The sequence below is a fragment of the Melitaea cinxia genome, chromosome 8, assembly GCF_905220565.1.
Source record: "Melitaea cinxia chromosome 8, ilMelCinx1.1, whole genome shotgun sequence".
In the NCBI taxonomy this organism is placed as follows: domain Eukaryota; kingdom Metazoa; phylum Arthropoda; class Insecta; order Lepidoptera; family Nymphalidae; genus Melitaea; species Melitaea cinxia.
Window position 1 is genome coordinate 5,292,136 of NC_059401.1, and position 24,363 is coordinate 5,316,498.

Sequence of the window (24,363 nt, forward strand, 5' to 3'; positions counted from 1 at the left end):
TGAGACCGCGAGTATTATTTATTTATTTATTTATGTATATACTTGTAGTCTTTCGACTGATATTGGAAGGTCCTTTTCTATATTTGCAGGGCGCGGGCGTAGGTTATACTCGCACTCTTTACAGTATTATGTAGGTAGTACTTAAAATGATTATAACAAAATTGTAATACGATCCAATCCAATCTATCGTGTGGCATAGGGAGTAACTCAGAGCAGTGCCTAGGACTTGCGACCCAGGTGTAGGTTTAAGGAGATCTCCTTTGAAATACGTATCAACGCTCACCTTCACTGCTCGAGTTATCCGCCATAATATGTAACAATTAATTCGTATGCACAAATTAATTATCGAATGAGTCTAGGTTAAGCTACTAGCAGGATACAACAAATGTATCGTGCCAAGCCAGAGCCAAGACTGCCTTAGCGGCGGTTGCACTATTCGTTTTATACACGTCAGAATAACTCGAGTAATATAATAAATGAGGGTAGATGACTATCGAACGATGTGCTAGGTGGCGCGATCGTTGCATCTGTTGTTTATAAATTCCTTTCTAATTGCGTACGACAGTGCTATTGCTGACATACTTTATTGTTCAACAATATAAACAGTTGTAACAAAAAGCGGACTTAATGCCTAGAAGCATTCTCTCCCAGTCAACCTTTAGACCAAACAGAAAACATTGCAGGCGGTAACAATAGGGTAGTAAACATATATATCTATATATAAGTACACTACGGACATATATAAACACACACACATACATACATACACACAAACTTACAAATATTCGAACACAAACACAGAACTTAATAATATATACTCATAATAAATAAAATACAGTAAAATAAAATTATATGTAAATTTGTAACAGTACTCATGTGTACTCATGTGTTTTGCCCATAGTCACCACGCTGGGCAGGCGGGTTGGTGACCGCAGTACTGGCTTTGTCGCACCGAAGACGCTGCTGCCCGTCTTCGGCCTGTGTATTTCAAAGCCAGCAGTTGGATGGTTATCCCGCCATCGGTCGGCTTCTCAAGTTCCAAGGTGGTAGCAGAACTGTGTTATCCCTTAGTCGCCTCTTACGACACCCACGGGAAGAGAGGGGGTGGCTAAATTCTTTAGTGCCACACAGCACATGAGTTCACGTTATTTTTGGCGTAAACTTGTGGAGGCCTATATCCAGCAGTGGACTGTATAGGCTGTAATGATTGTAACAGTAGTAGAGTAGTTTTTATGACTGAAGATTAACATATGGAGGCTTGTTTCCACAAAAAACGACCTTCTTGTTTTTCTTGTAACACTTTCTTGTATCTTTCTTGTGTATTCCACTGCTGGGCATAGGCCGCTTTCCCCATGTAGGAGAAGGATTAGAGCTTAATTCACCCCGCTGCTCCAATGTGTTGCTTAACGTGCTCTCCGAGGCATAGTGGAGAGACCCACAATGACAAACAACCAGATTGGGAATAAATGTTTGCATAAAAACAAATATCCACTCCGAGCGGGAATCGAACCCGCGACCATCGGTGTTTAGGCACCGGTAGCACGCATATTTAGCTCATTTTATAGATCAAAATTTTAGTGTAATATATGCTATTTCGAATGTCATCTACATATTTATGTTTATTCCCATTATGACATATTCCAGCGTCCAATTCTAAACTAACACTGCTAAATAGCACTACTTTGGTTAGATTGTCAGTTCGCAAATGATCCGCTTCACCGTAAAGCGCGTGACAAAATAACAATTACAATATTATTTCAGTAAATATACTAGTATAATATGTTCGAACATAAAACAAAGCATTTAAATGTTATCTTTACATTTTTACAGCCCCGTTATGCACACATGATACCTACAAAAATATGATGCGGAAACAATATTCGTATAAGATTTTATATTTTTCTTTTTTTTATATAATAATTAGGTCGGCAAACAAGCGTACGGCTCACCTGATGGTAAGCGATTACCATAGCTTATAGACGCAGAAGTATCTGGTGTTGCAGGCTACGCAAGCCACAAAATAAATCACGAAAAAATCACGAAAATTTAACAAAAATGTCAATATTTCAGTACTGTACAGTGTAGGTACTTAACACTCACAATGTCTGAACACAAAAAATTACCACACGCCGACACGCTCTGTAAAATATACTTTTAAGAAGATGAATTTAAAAACAAGTACAATTTGAATTCAAAATTTTTTTCTTAATTTTAATCGATACTTCTTTTACCGCGTCGAGAGAGAGAGAAACATAGAGAAAGAGAGAGAAGCGAGAATGAAATATCAATTAGAAACATAGGGCATTAATAATGAAGACTTTTGGGGATAATCATAAAATAATGTCTATACCAAACACCTTTCACTGTCATTGTGCCTTGCACTTGCACTGTTATTTCAACTACAGTTGCTGAATCATGTACAGAAGAAGCTTTATCGTGTTGCTACACAACATTTGCGTTTTTTTTTTTTTTGTATTTTGACGCAATGCTGGTAAAAATTAATGAGTGAATTTGGGAAATGAAAAGCATTGAAAATAGTGAATCAGACGTTTATCAGCTAAAGAGGACGCATGTAAGAGTTTAAGAGATTCTTGGTTCGAATTCTTAAGACTTTGGAACCGATCAAGACTGATTCTACTGAAAAGCTTGTAACGCGATAAGAAGCGGCGTGAATACATTTGAATTAAGAAAAATTAGAAACGGTGGTAATAGTTGTTGTGTGGAATGATTTTTGGAAAGTATAGACAAACAGAACGCTTAAATTCAGGCTTCCACTGCAGGTTTGTTCACCCAATATTTACGAACTACTCACATCTCAACTCATTTAATAATTTTCACTCTGATAATAGCTCTTCAAATACACTCCAGCGACCAATTGTTCGGGTAAGAGAAGCTTTTTTGCTTAAATCGGGAAAAAACTATGATCGACCTACTTTCAATCAAGAAAAGTTAAACGTTTTCTTCTTCTTTTTTAAATAGAATCAGAATTAATGAGAAAGATTTCATGATATAATTGATTATTTTACGGATTTGGAATAAAGTAACAAAACTTTTATTACTTAAATAATTTTACTGTCATCAAAAACAGATTATTAAAAGAAAATTTAGTACCTATAGATTCTGTAATACAAAGAATCTGAACGCTAACCAAATGAAAATAATTTTGTGTCAACAATTAGCCTGAGTTTTAATGATGAAAATTTTGACAGCGCTGAATTTTGGTAGACACTTTGGGTAAGCCAGTAGAAAAAAAAGTGCCAAAAGTCGCCATATATTCGATGTGCATCAAGGAAGCTATTCAAGGTCAAAGGTCGAATATTTCGATATTTTTTCTCAAAAACTTTAATCTTTATTAAAAATACACCCCAAGGAAAATTGTAAAAAAAAAAAATAAGAATGGCACGGCAAATTTTCGGTGGGCCCAGGGCGGCAAGACTACGCCATGCCATTGCGATGCGACAAACTTTATCTATCACAATGATGTGATACAGTAGCATAATCATACTATATTCTCATTTTTATATTTAAGTTGTACCTACATTTTCATGAGATATAATCAATTAGGTACTTCTATCTACGAGTATTTTATCATAAGCAAATATTTCAAGACAAATACGAAGAACGTACCTTTGTACAATTAAAAACGTTTAAGAATAAACAAAAATTGTTAATGTAAAATAATACTAACATATTATAAACAACTGTATAAAATAAATGTTCTTGTCGAATTTACTTTCATCGCTGTATAAGTTTAATTATGATAAATTAATGAAAAATACATTAAAAAATGAAGAATAGTTAGTATTTATTACAAAATGTAGGGATACAATTTCAACTAGCAAATTAGACATTAATAATCCTTGAAATTATCATGTATTCGTTTAGCGACGTTGACGGTTACTCGCTTTGTAGTAATTAAATGAAACGATGTCGTAAATAAATTACTCACGGAATGCGTACATAATGTAAGAAGGTATATTTACATATTCATATTCATTGCAAATAGTTTATTTCAACTTCACTTAGCTTGATTATTATGATTATGTATATAACTATTATGGAATATCAAATGTATTTTTAGTATGCCCATCATGTTATATAAATAAAAGGAAAAGTAACAAATAGTTTTAATGTGACGAAATTAAGGTTTTTTTTTAAATGAGATAAAACAGCACCTTCTTATATTTTACATATTTCATTACGTTTTAAAAATACTGATTGAGCTTATTTTAATTTTTAATACGATAAACAGTTTAAAATATTGAAGTCAGTACAATAAATATTTTCGTCTCCTCAAGAATGCACAGTCACTTTCATCAATTGTTTTTCTCAACGTCGCTTTAAAAGTTAACATCTTTATTGTGACAGACTGATACTATTGTTTTGGGGAAAGTCACGTACAGAATTGACGGCACTCATAATTAAACACGAAATGTAAACTCACCAGAATGTTTTTCTTTACAATTACAGAAAGATTTATGGATTTTTCTTTTTATTTAAAAAAAAAAATATTAATATCAAAATTAATTCACCAAATAGTGGACAGATAGTTTATAATGCATTTGGGGTTGACCGCAAACTTATACAACTAAAATACAACCTACCTAAATCGTTTGGTGTATTTATGTAATTTGTAGGCTTCTGCAATTTAAGTGTTATTTGTGAGACATGGAGAATATAAGGTTATTTAAGTTGGTTTTAATTAATGTTTAATAATAGGTTAGTTGTAAAAATGTAATTAAACCATAGTGGATATTCTTAATTGTCCTACGTCTTATCGGATCACAAGTGGAACAAATGTCGGTTCGTACAAACGTACAGACGACACTCGTTCAAATAAATTTTATGTTTGCTGCTTTGATAACGCCTGATAAGCGCTTTTATTGTTTTATTGGGGTTGTAAAGCGTCTTGGTTACAGTGGACTGCTGACAGTCATAAGTAAAAGCGATTAACTAATTAATTACTTTTAAAGATACATTTATTTAAATAAATGTAGATGGCACTGTTCTGTTATCATTTAAATAATATATCTAAAGAATTTTAATACAATTTAAAATAATTTCATTTCTTCTATAATTAATAAATAAAATAGAAATATTAAATGTATCTTTAATAACTTCTTATAATGTATCTTTTAAAAACTACTCGGTAATCAGCTTAAACTATATTTAGTTAAAGTTTTCTAAAGATAGATAGATTACTTACTCGTAATCAGTGACTTCCGGAACTGATTTTATGTGTATAACTACATATATCATTATTATATAAGCCTTTCAGTATATTAATTAGTTATCAGCTTAAATGTACTTAAAATTTTTGATAATGCACTTTCCAATGAACGGATGGAAAAACAATTGTTGTAACTATTTTTACTACATACCTACTCAACGTAAAAATAGGTACGTAATAGAAGATTTATCAATTTCACTAATTTTTTAAATTTATTATATATTTTATAAAATGGGGTCAAACTTCAATTATATTAATAGCTTTGAATTGTATGTAACATCTATGATGAATTTTACCATTTAAATTTTATACTATAACTTGTCTGTACGACTGTACTGTACTTGTAACAGTACGTGTACTATTATTGTCATACATGCCATACTCCATAATGTTTGCAACAGATTACGGTGCATAATTTACATTTTTATGTAACACACAATTAAAAAATGTTGACCTGCGCTAATAACACGACGCAAGCAAACATTTGCACAAAGCTTGTACCAGAATAAAAATAGTATATTTTGTATTCGATGTCTCTTCAAAATACAATTTCACTTCCCAGTTACAAAATTTCAATTAGATTTAATAAATTTATTTAAAAATAATACATTATTACGCTAACTCTACTTTGAATTGTGGTATTTTATTTAATATATATAAAACAACCGCTCTGGTGTGTGTACGATGTGCGCGCCTAAGCGCCGACGTTTTATGTGTTTGATTCAAATATTTCTTTCCAGTTAGCATGTTAAGGTGTCAGTCTCCGTTCTTATAATATACAACCTAATAGCGATCGTTACTCAAGATATCCGTCAACCCGCAGTGGAGCAGCGTGGTGGATTAAGCACCGATCCTTCTCCTACATGGAGAAAGAGACACATTCCCAGCAGTGGGATTTTACAGGTTGAATTATGAACATTTTTGAATATCATATCAAAAATTGACCGTTCCAGCGGGAATCGAACCTGCGTCTCCGACTGACCGTGTCGGCGCTCTAGCCAATTAAGCTATGGAACGATGTATCCGTTAGATCGAAATTTTTGATATGATGATTTTTATTTTCGGTTTAAGCGAACCGTGGCGCCGTCTATAGTGAGTTCTTTTTACAGAAACCCGTATCTATTCAAAGTTTCATATTACTATGAAAATCTTTGACAGGAGACGACGCCATGCTATTTTTAATATGTACGATTTTATTTTTGTGTTACCCACACATTAGGAATTCTAAACATTTTTGAACATCATATCAAAAATTGACCGTTCCAGCGGGGATCGAACCTGCGTCTCCGACTGACCGTGTCGGCGCTCTAGCCAATTAAGCTATGGAACGATTGAATGATAATGATGAGGTTGAATTATATGTATAAAAATACCATTGCCAACCAAGGTGGTATACTTTATGAAAGTACCTATTAAAGACTACTTTACTAACATTTTGATTTACAACTCAAATAATACGTCCAAACGACGGAGAAAACAACCAATCAAAGTAAATTAACGTTACTAATAAACATTTAAATAATAATAATACTAATAAAACATTTCAGTAATGTATATTATAAAAATATAACAGAGACAGTCGAAAAGCAAGGGCGCGATGCCATAAATTTTCAAGTTAAAAGTGTAAAGATGATATACAGAAAATGTTGTATTTACACTAACGGAAGATAGTCTCGGATGCAAACAGAGATAAGTTCTTATAATTTACGATCTCGTCCCTGAGTACCCACTGCACGTAAACTCACGAATATTTTCTCCGAAAATATACTTATGTTGGTCAGTGTTTGAATAAAATCCATTTACCGTGTAGGAACCTACGTGCATTTACAAAAATAAAAATTACAGTACTGAAGTATTTTTGCAATAAATTACGTACGGATTAAAAAAAATAAAAAATATATTTATATTACGTGTGTAGTGTATTATAAAAACGTTTTCATTAAAACTAATATAGGGCGACACTAAGTTTATTATTAGTAAGAAAATTGATTTAAAACATTCATTTCAGTTATAAATGTAGATTAAAATGATTGAAAAGTTAAACAGATGAAATCCCTCAAAATCTTACTTTGAAATAAGTCACGAATGACAAATAAATCTATCTAATTTAGTTGGCACATTCGATCCTGATATCAAATAAATCTCTATTACAAACAATCGACGATAAATCACATTGTATATTAAGCATATAATAACTGGCAAATATTAGTAGTAGGTACGTAATAGTTAAATACCTCATTTGTATCGGTTCTGACCTGACAGCGTAACAAATGTTTGCGCTACAAACATAACGAATTAATATGGACGATTATACTAACATCAATTGTTCTTAAATAGTGATCTACACAGAATTTAATGTATTGTTTTTGCTTGTAACTAATGTTTAGCAATTTAATAAAATCATAAAACAAATGTCAAATAAATATTACAACATAATACATAATTTATCTCCATCAGTTATTCCTGTTGGTACATTTTCGTCATTCACTATACATTTGTATGAAAGACATTTGCATGAAAGCAAATACACGTTTTATATCTTATAAAATAAGGCATGAAAATTATTAATACTAAAGAGTAAGTTAACTAACCGTTTAAGTTTATACGCATTTTTTTACATAAATTGAATCCTTTTTATTTTTTGTTGATTTTTATAAACATTATTGAAACAATATAAAAGATTTCATGTCTCATTATTTTAGAAAAATATTGCGTAGCTCATTCACATTCAAATATATTTATATTTGAGGTAACAATTTTAAATATAAAATTCTTGGCGAACAATAAAAAGACGACGATAAAGAATATATAAAAAAAATGCTACTCTAAATATTTCCATTTACGATATGTATTCAAAATTAAAAAGAAAAACAATTATTTACCAAAACACTCACAATTAGATCTGATGTCGTCCTTAATGACTTCATTGTGTGTGGATGTGTAAGTGGTAATCTCAAGCACGGCACGAGCGGACCACCGACATAGCTTGATATTACTAGAACATTTTTATCCACGTTTACGTAATAATAGCTTTTGGGTTATTCAGGACCTATTTGTTCAGAATTCATACTGTTTTATTTTTATTAAAGTGTAGCAAAAAATTGAAGTAACAGTTTTTTTATGAAAAAATAATTCTTAACGTTATCGATATAACCAATCGAATTTGTAAAACAACGTTAGCTGAGGTATTTTTCTGCAGTTACTTTTAGTTTAGTTGCACTATAAAGTATTTACAGCAAAATAACACAAAAAACGCGATAAATAATGTTAAAATTTAAATAAACTGCTCAAATTAAATATTTCAATATTCTTTTCTATACAAAAATTACTACTTATCTGTATATTTATTTTAAACTAACACACTTATCTCTGTCATGATTAAAATAAAAATTCCAAAATCCATTGATTCAACTCTCTTAATTACAATTGTTGAAACAAGAACGTTCCTACCTAAATTCACTACGACCTTATTTCAAAGCACTCAAATGAACTCATCCAATTCGTTCCGTTTATCTAAATGAGATCGGAACAAATAGCTGTTAATCTCACGAGTGTGGACCACCGAGTCTGTGTCTGCTTAATGCCATAATCCTGATGCGGAAGGGCAGGAGTGGCCGCTTCCGACACGAGATGTTTGCCCACAACAAACACCTCACCGGAGGTGTAATAGATTTTGAAAATGATTCGTTCATTTATCGTTCCTAAATGTGTAAACAATTTGTTAGGTTAGTGTGACTTAATAGATGTAGGTACATATTTAGCAGTCGAAATAGCTCCATTTTATTATAAAGTTACATTCATAACAACATATAGGTACTTGCAAGAATATTTAGTGTCGCTAATCTATACTAATATTGTAAGCTGAAAAGTTTGTTTGTTTGAACGTGTTAATCTCAGGAACTACTGGTCCGATTCGAAAAATTCTTTCAGTGTTAGATAGCCCATTTATCAAGAAAGGCTATAGGCTATATATCATCATTATATGACCAATAGTATCAAAATCGTTTTGTTGCCTTTCGAGAGCTTCCGCTGCGTGCGCTGCGTTAACAGTTTAAGTGCAGGTTAAAGTTAGCGTTAGCCCAAAGTAACTATTCCACGTGGACGAAGTCGCGGGCAGAAGCTAGTATAAATATAATGTGACAGAAACGTGAAATTTTAAATCACTACCTATTGCATTAATAAATATATTTTTATACCTTGATAAGTAGGCAAAGTATAAAAAATATGTGTGGAATATTTACTAAATTTTATGACTAATTATTTAATTTAATATCGTACTTACAATAAACGCAATCAGAGCACCAAAACTATATGTAAACTCGTCGCTATCGTGTCTAATAATAACAAGTTAGCCCTACTAAAACGAAATCATAAAATTGCGTAGCCAAATAATAACACTATACGATTCGGTATCGTTCGATAAAAATATCGAACGATACCGTGATTAGTGTTCGGGAGGCACGTCTCAGAAGTACCGGTGTAGCGCGGTATCAGCCCGACCAATCGCATCGTAACGCAAATTATCGCTCGAATTAATGGCGTGTGAGTTATAAATGGCCGGTGGATTAGGGTCGTTCCATTTTATTCCTATTTTACCTACAACGAAGAGGTAGGTAACTACCACAAAGAGCCTTCATTGAAAATGTACACAAATTCGCGGGAACATCCGCTAATTTTCCTCAACTCCCTCTTTTTAGCGCCCGCCGTATAACGTACGTCTGTTTCTCTCTGACAACCCCAAGTGTGCTACGATTCATCATCGTTTCGCGGCTTAATGCTTTTCTATTCAGATCTAAAATATCTCCATTCAAAAGAAAAGGGGCTAGATTTATTGACAAACATGCATCGCCTGTTAAATGTAATATAAGATACCGAAACAAAATTACTTATACAGTAATGAAACGGACAGACATAATTGTGTTTACTCACAAACGAAGAAAAACCGACTTTAATTACAACTACAATACAACGTAAGTAAACGAATAAATAGTCAAGCAAATACGCGTTACAAAAGATTACTCAAAAAGATGTTATCCTATCTCGATGAAATTTAAATGTGACCACATGATAAACATTGGCTTTCGATTAAATTAAAAATCATTAAAATCGGTGCATCCAGTAAAAAGTTATACGGTATACAACTAAGTTCGACGAAAAAAACCGAGTAAAAATTTTTTCGTGTTCCTTAGCAGGACCGAACCGGGCATGCCCGATCTGGACCGGATAAGATATGTAACGTAGAAGATTTGACTGGACCTGATCAGGATGAGATGAGATTTCCTGATCGGGTCCAGATCAATCATCTGCGTTACATACCTTGCCTGTTCCAGGTCGGGTATGCCCGGTTCGGTCCTTTTAAAAAACACGAATGTATATTCTTGAAAGAATTGTTTAATAAAAAAAAGTGAATTGATATTATAAATATGTTACTTAACGTAATTATTATTATATTCATTTCCGTTTATTTTTTCCAATGTATTATTTATTTTTATATTATTAATTAATTATTATTAAATTTTATTTATTAACGTGTATTCATTAACTACTAAATAACTACTTCCTACTACTACGACTGCTCCACTGTGTAGAAATGGACTCCCTGCTAGACTGTCCTGATAACTATAAATATACTAAGTGCGCTAAAAACATCGATAGCGTGATTCAGGCTCAGTTCGCGTAATTTCTTTCAGGCTATCCTGATCTGGAAAACGCATTATTAGATATAACTCGAAAAGTAGTTGTTAGATCTCAAATAAATTTAATTGGGACCAAATGACACACACTATCTTTCGAACAAATAAAATAATATCGAAATCGGTCCACCCAGTCAAAAGTTTTGAAGTAACATACATTAAAAAAAATACAGTTGACTTGAGAACCTTCTCCTTTTTTGGAAGTCGGTTAAAAACGGACGCGAAGACGTAATTTTATATAACCAAGCCCTCCTAGAAACTTTGAAAAAAAATTTAATAGTCGTTGTTTTGAAGTCTCCAGACATGTTCAATTAGTATTCCAAATAGCCGCCGACATACCGTACACATAAATGTAAAGAGTGGACCGCTCGGGTAGCACGACCGTCGCATTACTTTTGTACTGCAAGCGCCTGCATCCGGAACTTGAGCTTTAACTATTTAAACATAAGTGCCAAAGCTGCCTGTATCATTTTGAGAGTTCGCACGAACTCGGTTTCTATTTCACCCAAGCAATAACCGTCTTACTGCTCTAGCTAGTAGGTTCAAAGTGATGAAGTCATGGCCAATCGGCATAGAGTGCGGGACTTTGAGGCTTACAGTAATTGTAATAAAGCGGAGTGCACCAGTTATGGTACGTGAGAGGTTCTAGACCAAATCCCAAGTAAGCTGTAACTTCCTTTTGGATTTTCGGAAGCCATTTATCAGTCTGACGTGGGCGTCTGGAAATTTTTCATGTTTCGTTATTTTAGAGAAGAGACGTGACATGTATCCTTTGAGGATTCTATCCGATGTCTATTAAATATGAAGACGCGCTTGTCTCAAGGTCGTCTTTTACTTAAGTGAACAATTCAGTGAGTATGAATATGAATTATTTTATTACCTTATTTAATTTTTAACTCGCGCTGTGACTATAAAATCTATTTTCTCATTATAATCTATCTCTTGAAAAAGATTAATACAATAAAATAGAAAATAAGACCCGGCTAAATTAGTGTTTATGACTTTGTTTCGTGTGATGCACTGGGGGGAAATAGTTTGTCCCACTGCGCACATTAATGGGATAAATCAAGTGTAACCCTTCTACCGCCGCAAGCAAATTACCGACCACCTGAGACTTGTAAAAATGCCCCACAAAATCGTTTGTAGTTGTAAACTGCGGTAAATAAATTTAGGGGGTCGTTGTGGTAGCAGTTTGTTATTTTTTAACCTACTTCCAAAAAAGGAGGAGGTTCTATTTTTCTTTGTATGTTACCTCAGAACTTTCCTTGATTAATCTTTGATGACGCTGATTTACCTGACTATTTTGCACCTACTTACGTTGTATTAGTTGTCGATGTAATTGAAGTAGTTTTTTTTTTCGTTTGCGAGCAAGCACAATTATAATAAATATATTTGACAATCGGAAATTTATGACAATTTGTTCATTTTGTCTCTACTAGTTTCCCAAAGTCATAGACATAAATATGTGGTTTCGACGAATTTTCACAGGTAAATAGATCTGGCATATAAAATTATTTTTAGAATAATAAATTTATAAAAGTAATAATATGTACATAAATAGGGATAGTGTTTAGCAATAAGCTAGCTATGAACAAAACAGCAAACAATGTCAAAGATTTGCGAGAGAATAAGGCGGGGACGTAAAATTGGCAAGTAAAAGACAACGAGGGTGAAAGTATTCAGAAGGTAATCACTGGTCCCATATGGGCACAAATTACTTTTCCAATGGTGGTTTCCCTTCGATGACAACACGAATGGGGTGCAGTGATACTTTGGATTGTTGCTATTATATGAATATCATAAACAAAGATGATTATGGTTTTTATGTCTTAAATTTTTGTCAATGTTTTTATTTTGAATGTTATTGGCTTACAAATTTTAGTATGTTTTTTAGCACGCAGATGATATCGTTAGTAATTCAGTAGGTCAGTTTCACAATTTTAATGATTCAATTAGAAATTAAATGGTTCGGTCAGTATACACAAATTAAATTATTTTACTGATTAATGAATTTCATGTTAAAAAAATCTTGCAAACGGGTAACTGATATGTATTGAAATTATTTAAAAAATTGAAATAAAATACACGAACGTACGATCATTTCGCTTGACATATGTCGTTTTATTCTGCATAAGGATTGGGGTGGCGTGAACGATGCCATTCTGTATGTTTTCAATTTGCATAAATATTAGTGCGAGCTGTAATATCATAAATATATTAGTGTGGTAATACTGATTTTATGGCGATTACAAAATTATACCCGCGAATGCAGAGGGCGAAAATACATTAACTATTTATTTTACTTTCAGGTTTAATATTCTGTTATTATTATAATGTATTAAATTCTATATGAGACACGTTTATTTGCTATATTATAAAATTATTATATTAATCAATATTATAAGCTTATAACTAATACTAAAGACCTATCAATATTTAATATATCTATAATATTCCGTATGTTGATTAAACGATAAGGTTTTATTTTAAGCAAAACATTGTTCATTATAAATTTCTATAATCCTATGCTCCTAGGAATGTACAGTTATTATGTTTGTTGTGTAATTAATTGTAATTCAATTTCAGTCATAGCCCATAGCCGAGTCCCATTACAGGGTACGCATAATATTGTAAAGTCATAACACTACAATTACGAGGCGGGTCTCGGAGACCACGTCTCACAAAGCAGCATCATCCTCTATTGTTGTGCTCTGTCATATATCACGTGACATGTCAACGTGTTTTATACAAACGCCTCGTCAGTTTTACATGTTAGATTCATTAAAACCCTCGCCTTACGCATGATGACTCATATATTTATAAATATATAAAAAAATTCAGCAATCGTGTTATATTTATTATACACTGTAATTTGAGACATTTAACGTTTTTTTTTTTATTGTATATAAAATTTAGTTTAGTGTGATCGTATAAATATCAAACACAAACGTAAATAAAATTTTATCTACATTACTATTAGTTTTTAATATAACTCCACTATAATATACATTTATAGTAAGAAAGTTTTCAGTCTTATAACTAATATTTTTTGTGAGAATAAGAGATTTACCCGTTGGTCATAAATAACATCAACAATAAACTATTTAATGTAATTGCAGTTAAACCAATATCATAGAAGGGCATTGTCATTGTGTTTATGTTTACGTATGTTTCACATTGTACACTATTTGGCCATCACAGACTATTATGTCCCTATTTGTTCTAGATCTTTTGTTGCGGTGAGGGTGACTGAGCAACGTTCAGACAACAATTTGTCATAAAATAAAAAGATTTATCGTCCTATGTGTTTGTAATACGCAGCTACTCCTTAACAACCGTTATTTGCCCTTTTATAGCAACAAATAAAATAGGAACGAGAAAAGTAATATTATACAAAAGATATGGACATTGTTTTCTAAATATAGTACCGTCGGAGCTAATAAAATTCGAGACGTCGACGACGTGAAATTTTCATGAGCATTATATAGACTTCAAATATTTGTGATGGACTATATTCATACAACGTTCTGAATTATGGAGATTTCTTTTTATTATTAAAATGCCTGAAAAAAAGTCTATTATGGCATTAAAATTACTTTCTATAATATACCTACTAAAATATTAAGCTTAACTTCCTTCGTTTCCTGTTTTATCTTTTACTTAATTTCCATTGTTCATTAAAATAAAACCTTTTAAAATTTGTAATACTTTACTATCTTGTAAGTTACGACTAGACAGGAAGCAAACAATAATAAGATATTCATAGCACTGGCACTGAAAAACAATTATGTATCCTGGAATCTCAAGAAAAACATCTCGTATTATTAGCAGTACCTAAGCAGTGAAGAGCTAACAATTCATGAGGATATGGTAATTAATGATGATGTCCTTAAGTATTCACTGCACAGATTTCCATCACCTTTCATAGGATTATTTGTATTTACTTGTTATTCATAGACACTATTGGGTATTCTCAGTGGTGTCACTTTAATGAGAAAATGTAAGGTCGCTGTATTTCTCGTTGACCACGAATCACGACAGATGGGCCGGTAGTGTAAGGGTTAGCTCTACATCTGTCGGCCACTATCAATCATTCTTACCGCAAATATTGTTTGTACCGGCGACTTATTGTTTGCTGCTATCTGTCAATTCTTAATTCCCATTGACTTTTCTGAATCAGACAAATAGCTAGTGGTTGATTAATTGACTTATACTATATAGCATGTAAATTATTATATGTACTCGTGTATGATTTTTAAGGTAAAACTGTCAAAGTTAGTATCAACCTTAGTAAATATAGGGTTATCTTTATAATTATTTAGACAGTTTGTTACGGTTAAAGGTATCATACTTTCAGTACGATATATTTTGAATTATTTCGTTTCTCATTATAAAACACGACATTAAGATATCGTTGCACCATGATTTCTCTAGGTTAATATTTCATACTTGTGTTGTGTTTGAATATAAAAAAGGTAAAGAAACGTGATCAAATAAAATTTCCTGAGAACAATCTAAGAACAACTGGTGAAAAATCCAAGAATAACCGTATTTTTTTTTTATTAATAAAATACCAATAGACATGTGTTCAAGCTATTAAACTTTGTCATCGGCAATTAGTAAAGGCGCGACTAAACAATTTATAGGCCCACCTCCAAGACATGTGACAACCATTCGAAGCGGCTGTTAACAAATTAAACCGATTTGTTCTGTTATTCTAATAGGGCGAGTGTACGCGTCAAGCGTATTTTGACAAAATTTATTACCGCCACGCCTTCTTTAGGGTTTTTTAGGCGGATGCGACATCTGTCGCGCAGAAAATGCATACACGCCTACGCGAAAAGCGAGTTTTGAAAATATTGACATTGACGTAGGAAATTTTTTGTTTGATATAACATCTTGAGTGTGAAATTTTTGTAATTTTGCTGCAGTATGTGCGCATCATTTTATCTTATTATGTGTTTACATCTGACACAATTATTATTACACACATCAAAGAATTACAACAAAAGTTTAATTACATCGCACTGAAATTTGTAATCAAATCGTTTAACATTCTTTTGCTACTTTTTAATTAAATTCTTCTGAGATAATTAATTTGAAAATAGTAACTCGAAATACATTTAAACAAATAAAATTACGTTCACTCAATAAAATTTTAATTTTTTCCAAAACAAAAAAAAAATCAAACAAAAACGTCGCTTTGATGCGTACGGCATCGGCACCGGTGTTAAATTCCCGTGTTACGAGGGTTAGCGATTTTTTTTTTCATCGCAAAAACTTTATAGTAACGGCGGATCATAGCGACAGACAGTGTGGCACCAACTTTTTTCGTCACTTTTTGCACCATAAATCACAATAGTAACGTAAACGTTATCGGGAGAGTGATTTTTTTTCTATAGGCTTATATTACAAAGTGTTCAACCAAATTAGTTATATGTTTAGTTAATTGTATTCTGATTATAAAACTATTTAGAGACAGTTTTTAGTCTACTTTCAATTTTTATCCAGCTACTTAATAAACCCAAAGCTACTTGAAACCCACACTGCCCGTTGGAATTTTCCATAAGAGCTTATAACGTAACGTGTCACAGAAAGAATTTTTAAATGAATATCTAAATGATATCATAGTAAAATACGTAATAATATAAAGTTATTTAGAATCCTTTATTAGTCCTGATGATGTCGGATGTCAATCAGAGATTTATAGGACCTATTTTTTTTTTAAGTTTTTATTTTATATATTTGAGGTCTTTGACTTAGTTAAAACCATTTATCTGTTATCGTTGGTATTCACAAAAAATAAGAATATTTTTGATATTTGTCTGTTTTGATATTTTCGAATAGAATTTAAATCTTCTAAAGTTCATTTAAAGGACGTTGTAAAACATCTAACTATTATCAAAATACGAGAAACAGTAAACGCCCCGAGATATCTACCGGTCAGATTTGGAGACGTTGAGATAAACTTTATAATCTGAGCCGGGACACGAACTCACAAAACAAATATTTGTACCGGATTAGACGCGCACTCACCCCGTAACACACTGCCGTTCGTGGATCAGCCCTTGAGCAATAAAGACTAACATCATAAGTGCATTTACTTGGAAACTACTCTGATACTTGTACGATAGATTAATTATTATTAATGAAATTGAAAAACATATATCTTGGTTTTTTGTATGTTGTTAATTACTACAGTTTTGTCAGTTTAAATTACTCTTTTTTATTCAAAGCGGTCAGCAAACAAGCGTACGGGTCACCTGATGGTAAGCGATTACCGTAGCTTATAGTGCCTGCAACACCAAAAGCTTCGCAAGCGCGTTGCCGAACCCATCCCCAATTCACACTCACAACGCAACACGACTGGCAGTGTAAACACACTGCTAAAAACAGTGATTTGATTTGATTTGATTTGATTTGTGCTAACAGTGCTATTTAACTTTGATCTTCTGTAAGGTCGAGGTACTACCCCAGTCGGGCTGCTCTATACTTTGAGCAGGAAATTTCTTGCCTTGCCCTACCTCAGTTACTCTCGATTATACATGAGATACCTATATTGTAATAGCCACGACTTCAGTATTTTTACTGATATTAATATAATTGTATTAGTTAGCACAAGTAATATAACATAAGTAGTCGAAACAAATTAACAAACGCACCAGTCACCACTACGACTTTTGAAGGTTCCTCTCGATTTCTCTGGTATGCCATCATCAGATCCTGATTCCCTTATCATGGTACTACCCTTGGAATATTTCCTTTTGTAATAAAAAATAATCAGCAAAATCTGTTCATAAACGACGAGTTATCCGCGAACACACACATAAAAAAAATATATAGGTCGATTTGAGAAACCTCCTCCTTATTTGAAATCGGTTATAAACAAAATATTAATTAACTAGTCTAGTCTAGTTATTGAACATGTGATTTTTTTTATTGATTTATATGCAAACTAGCTGTCTCCGTGACTTCGTCCGCGTGTAATTTAACAAAAAAGTTATTTTTCAGTTCGCAGAGTTATAAAATAAATAAATTTCTAAAATAAAAGTAGCCTACGTTACTCCTTACTACATCAGCTATCTGCCAGTCAAAGTCCCGTCAAAATGGTCCAGCCGTTTCAGAGATTAGCCGGAATAAACAGACAGACAGACAGACAAAAATTGAAAAAATGCTATTTTGGTATATGTACCATGTAATAAGCATTTAGTAAAAAGCGGTTATTTTAACATTACAAACAGACACTTCAATTTTGTATAGATTTAAATATGATCGAATCTTGAAAAAGCAGAAATTCTCAATTACTTTGACTAAACTAAAACTAAATTACAAGGTAAGTAGACTACACATTATTGTACAATTTCAAAGAGTTACCTACTATTACGAAACAAATGAGAAGTAATGTTAAATTCTTAATTTATTATATAATAGTTACCAAGAAAAACTCACAATATACTTTTAATATTAGTATGAAACAAAATATTGTATCGAGAAGATGTACACTTTTGCAGATTATCTTACAACTACTCATTTATAGGCATATGATTTATTTTCTTACTTTAAATCGTTTTTCATTAACTACAAAACGAAACTTTTAAAATACATGTCACTAAAAGAATTTTCAAAAAGTGCGCTGATATTTCAATCTACAATTACATAATAATTGACGTCGTACCTTTGAATCGTACAAATCCGTTAAACTGATATAGAACCTTAAATTATTGAAAGACAAAGCCCGGAAAGCCTTTCAATTCACCACATAATTAGTTTCCCATTTTTCCCTAGAACCTAATAAGAAGCGGGTTTAGCAGGAAGGTGAAAAAAACGTACAAAATCAACGAAGGCTTTAGCAAGATTCCGTAAAACCAGCTCAATTTAAAATTAAAGCCACGAAACGTGTTTTTCGCATATTTTATAAAAATCTGGGGATATGAGAACAATCTTCGACGGATAAGCTTAAACCATACGCAGAATCGATTACATTTTTAAAAATAATATTTTTTACGCATTTTAGTTATACCAGTAATTTAATGAAACGATTACCTACTACTAAATAAATAAGGACATGGGTTCATAAGCCCGTGGATGTATATCATTTGTATATTAAAAAAAAAAAATACCTACTACTCACAATAGCCTTGGAATATTAATATCATAGCATGCCTAAGACATATGTCTTAAAATCATCATCGTCATAAACTAAGAATAACAAAAAAATGACACTATACTACAAAGAGTGAAAATTTCGAACAGTAAACAACGACAGCAATTGACTAATGAAGTAACACACAATAGCGTTTTAATAAATAAAATGCAAAGTCTTTTTAATCCCCCATTTAAATTCAATGGCGAAGCAAGTGTAGGGCTAATCATCACAATATAATGGTTCACCGATTTCGGGGGGAACGTTTTTATTGTGGAAAAGAGATAGCACAAGTTATTTGTATACAAAATCACTATAAAATGAAAGAGATAGATAACGCTAAAGTCGATTCATTTGGTTTGACTTTAAATGATTGCCTTTTTTGTTCGGCGGTGATGGATTGCGAATCATTTTGTTTACGCCAAGCTTCACGTGTGTTAAATTGCGTCTATATTTTTGTTAAAAAATATCTTTTCCTACAGGAATTGCTTTCGCATTTAATTCAATTTATCCTAAAATCCATATTATAGAATTTATTCAGTTAACTGTCTGTAAAAATCATAAAATTTACTTACGAACATACATTTTTGACATTTAATTTGTATGATGTATAAATATTTTGTTGAAAATGAGAAAAACAAACATTTTTAGATAGGGTACTATCCGTGGCACTATTGCTTAATGTACATTTAAAATATACCGGTGTTAGAGAAGTTAATTCAAGTAAAAATTATATTAATTGTCAAAAATATTACTAATAAAATAAAAATTTGACTGTTATTAAATACATTATACTAAAATTGTTTGTTTACTTAGTAGCTAAAAAGCATGAAACAGAGAGATAAGAAAGTTAGGAGTCTGTAAGTTTCCTTCATTTCGATTAAATATGGGTAAACTTTTATATATTTATCGACTTTTTAAATTCTTGTTTTTGGTACCTTACTATTGTGTCATGAAATCAATAACTTCAAAGTACAGCATATTTATACCACCGTTTTTAAATATTTGTCTTTTTACCAAATTCAAAAGGTATGGGTTATTAATTCGGTTGTACACCGATTACGCCTTGATTTCTGATCTGATTTATGTGATTCTTCTAATCTAGTAAAGTCCTACTAAAATAACCTATTACAGACACTAAAAAGTAATAAAAAAAACTTTAAACATTAAAAAACCGACTTCTAAAACTAAAAAGCAAAAAATAACTTAATAAAGTATTAATTTGAAACACGTCTTCGTCTTATTATGCAAACCTATACTATCCCTAGTCCCTAATAATATTAAAAAATGTGAATGTACGAGTAAGTTTATATTTGTTACGCTTTCACGCGAAACCGATCATCATGAAACTTTGTACACATATTCCTGGAGGAATTACAAGTAACATAGGATACTGTTTAATAATAAAAAAAATCTTTAATAAAATACTTTTTTAAGCCACTTTCGTTTTAATTTGTATCTGCTACCTACTGACAGGCTTAAAGTCAGTGCCAATCCAAATGTAACACTCAAAAAATTTACTTTCATCGTTTATAGTATTCCAATAAAATGTTTAAAATAGTAATTTAATACATTATAAAAAAACCTAAATATTAATTTACTTTTTTCGTTTAAGATTATTATTTGTACTTACAACACAGACAAAAATTCATTAATTTATAAAATATGCTTAATTTTAAATTGAGGCTATTTTTCAAAAAACATCATTTTTTATATAAAATGAGTAGAGCGTCATCCATTCGTGCGCCTTTTGACTCTAATTGCGTAACTAAACGGCAGGGGCGCGTAATCCCATATTGATGCGTTTGTAAAAACTATCTGATCGCACCCTCTCTCCCTACGCGTTCTCGCTGAATAATACATCAAACAGGTGCATTATAAACTTATTTGTTTCTTTGTATATTTTAGTTCCTTTTTTTATAACAATATAACACAAATTTGAAATTTCCGTAACGGACATTTTGGCTGTTAGCGCTAATTGTTAAAAAAGTATAAAATCTGAACAGTGTCAAGACATACCATTTTTATTTTGATTGATTCACCCCGTAACCTTCCAATGCTGGACAACCAGTATCGAGTATGATTTGGAACAGATAACTTATCAATAAATTTTGACTTTTGAGTTTTATAATGAAAGCTACAAGTGCACACTTTCAGTCTTATTTATTTACAATGTTACATAGTTACAACTACCATGTTTTCGACTTCTGAATAAAATGATCCAAAAATAGTTACATTATTATTTGAATAAAATACTATAATAATTTTGTTTGTAATTTTTTTATATAAATTTTTCTTTAAAACCATACTTTTATTTACTTTTTTATATTTATGAAAGTGTTTATGTGTATTGCTTAAGTTCAATTGAATAAAACAGCTTATTAATGTCATATTGCTTTTGATAAGATAACGAATCTTACCAAAAGATATGATTTTTTTTTTCAGATATTTTCTTAGCGTGACCTTTTTAGAATTTATTAATAGATACCATTATTAGCCATTACTACCACCATTAAGCAAATAATCTTATGATAAAAATATTATTTATTTATATAATTACTAAAAAGTGATATTCAAGTTTATAATAATAAAATCGCGTTCTTAGACAAGTTATTTTTGTGTGGCCTCATCTCAATTTTATCGTTTTTAATAGATATGGGTGCACGTGTTTATGATGTGACGATTTTATTTAGATACGATACACAAATTGTCACGGACAAGCGTGACGCGATGTGGGCACAGCATCGTAACAACTTAATTAGGGTACATTCATACGAGCACAAACTGACAAGCTATTCTTAGAAATATTTCGAGATTTTATAGTAGATACAGTTGAATTTATATCGTATTTATTGAACGTGTTCTTAACTTAATTTTAGTTATTTTTTATGTCACGATCATTTCTATTGTTTAAAGGATATTCGAGAAATTAAGCTTTCTATTTTAGATCATCTTCGAATTGCACATAATTATTGCATAAATTAAAATATTGTATAAAATTAAGGACACTTATTTTATAACCATAATTATTACGAATTTGAATGAAAATATAGGTAACCTAGATACGGTTGAGACAAGGGACGGATGAATCAACGCGAATTTCTCCCAAACCGTTAGTGGGATTGCAACATGTCCTAGACAAGAACGAAGCAAAGGAAAGATCTTAACATAAACAAGTAAATTTCAGTGACTTCGGCGCACAATAATAAATAATAATAATGTAAGGTAATTGTCTTTTGTTGAGGTAAAGTAAATATTTTTGTAGGCATTGCGAATTATTATTGTTCTTATATTAGTGACAGTATTGACAGCTATTTCTTATTTCAAATAAAACTTGTGGAATACGGCATCGTAACTAGCTTTTAGATGTGTTTACTGTTACAATTATTATTTCTGCTTTTTAACTAAAAGAAGCGATTGGGAGAATTGAAACATTTGTTTCGGGGACAGTTGCAACCACGTTAGCATAAGAATTACTTTTAGAGGATAAATAAACTTTTGAAGTAGAAATATCCTTATAAGGATGTGAATTTAGGACCATAATTTCACTAACCGGCAGCGAAACACGATTAACTAAGGTAGGATAACGCTTCAGCCTGTAATATCACACTACTGGGCATAGGCCTCTTTCCCCATGTAGGGAAGGATCAGAGCTTAATCCACCACGCTGTTCCAATGCGGGTTGGCGGATAAAGCAAAAAATATCCTGCTCAAAATCTGGAGTAGCCCGTTTGAGGAAGTACCTCGACCTTACAGAAGAACACAGCTAAATAATACTGCTTTCAAGCAGTGTTGTCTTACTGTTGTGAATAAGCTAACCAGAGCTCCTTTGGGTCGGTAACGCGCTTGTGATGCTTCTGGTGTTGCAAGCGTTTAAAAACTATTACTTTCGCTTACCATCAGGTGAGCCGTACGCTTGGATGCCGACCTAGTTGTATAAAAAGAGGCGGGTGAGTTATTGCTTGATCTTATATTTGAAAGTGAGATAAGTCTAATGAACAGATAAGAAATATAAATGCACACAAACGAGTTTTTTGTTTTGTTTTTCAGGTATAAAAGCGAGAGCTTTAAGTCCTGGGTGCTATATTATGCAGACCTATATTTTGATGTGCCTAATAAAGAAAAAGAGAAAGAAGAAGAAGCAGGCGCAAAAATTGGCTTTCGAGGTTTAAAGTAGTCTATGTTTTTCTTTTTTAAATATTACTAGCGCTTGACTGTGATGTCACCTGATGGTAAGTGAAGATGCAGCCTAAGATGGTGCGCGCTTGCCTAGAAGATGCCTATTCACTCTGGATTTGTATTGCCTTATATAGGCCTACAGTTAAATAAAATTTATTAAGACCCTAGACTTGGCGTGAAAATGACTGAGATGGTCGGAAATGAAGATGAAGTGTCCTTACTATAGCACAAGTTACAAAAAAAATAAAAATAGCGTCGTAATACATCGCATAGTAGCGCATTTAGCCTCTAACATCCCAATGCTGGGCATGGGCCTTTTTCTCCATTTAGGAGAATGATAAAATTAAAGAAACTAACAATATTTTAAAGTAAAACAGTGCAAACATGATCTTATCACTAATAGTGAACTTTTACAGTCAGCCTCTGCCTTTGTTGCCTTTGTTGTGATACCATGTTACAACTAACAACTATTTAAATGATTAATTCCACATAATTCAAAGTAAATTTAAATATCAAACTTACGTTTTAATTTCTCAAGGGGCTCATGGTGTAGCGGCTGGGTGTGATGCAGCGGTGCATGTTGTGGTTCATGGTGCAACGGCGCCATCAGACTCGATATGGCCGAGCCCACTGACGCCGCCACGGACTCATGTAAGTGTCCTCCTCCGTGAAGCTCCAACTCACTTAGACATAGGCCGTTCTCGCTTAGCGGCTCCATTCCGGCCGCCAGCGCCTCTTTGTACACGCGGAGGTGAATGGTGATGCTTTCTTCTAACGTGGGGCGAATGAGCCGCGACTGCGACTGTAGTTATACGCTTATTGGGCGTAACGCATACTTTGGTAAACCTAAAATAAAAATAAAATAATGTTGTAAATAAGTTTAGTAGTTTCATTGAACTTAATACAGCTAATTCAATCGTGAGCGATAATGAGGAAATCTTTAAATTATCGGAACACTTTTTTCTGAATTTTGTTTTATCATCTAGTAGTACATATTGTAATAGGTAAGCGTTTTATTTTATTGTAAAAATCTGCCTTTGTTTCAGCTAGTGGCTCATTCGAAAAATTCCAACTGAGATAATACATCAGGGCAACATAATATATTATATTATCAACAT

At 32.2% G+C, this 24,363-nt stretch overlaps 1 protein-coding gene across 1 annotated transcript in view; it reads right to left on the reverse strand.

The window, feature by feature from the left end:
• Positions 1-23,963, reverse strand: part of LOC123655970 (pituitary homeobox homolog Ptx1) — a 44,132-nt gene extending 20,169 nt beyond the window's left edge. The window contains exon 1 of the mRNA XM_045591705.1: positions 23,768-23,963. Within this exon, the coding sequence (XP_045447661.1) occupies positions 23,768-23,963 (196 nt within the window). The remainder of the gene's footprint in view (positions 1-23,767) is intronic.
• Between the last annotated feature and the right edge of the window lie 400 nt (positions 23,964-24,363).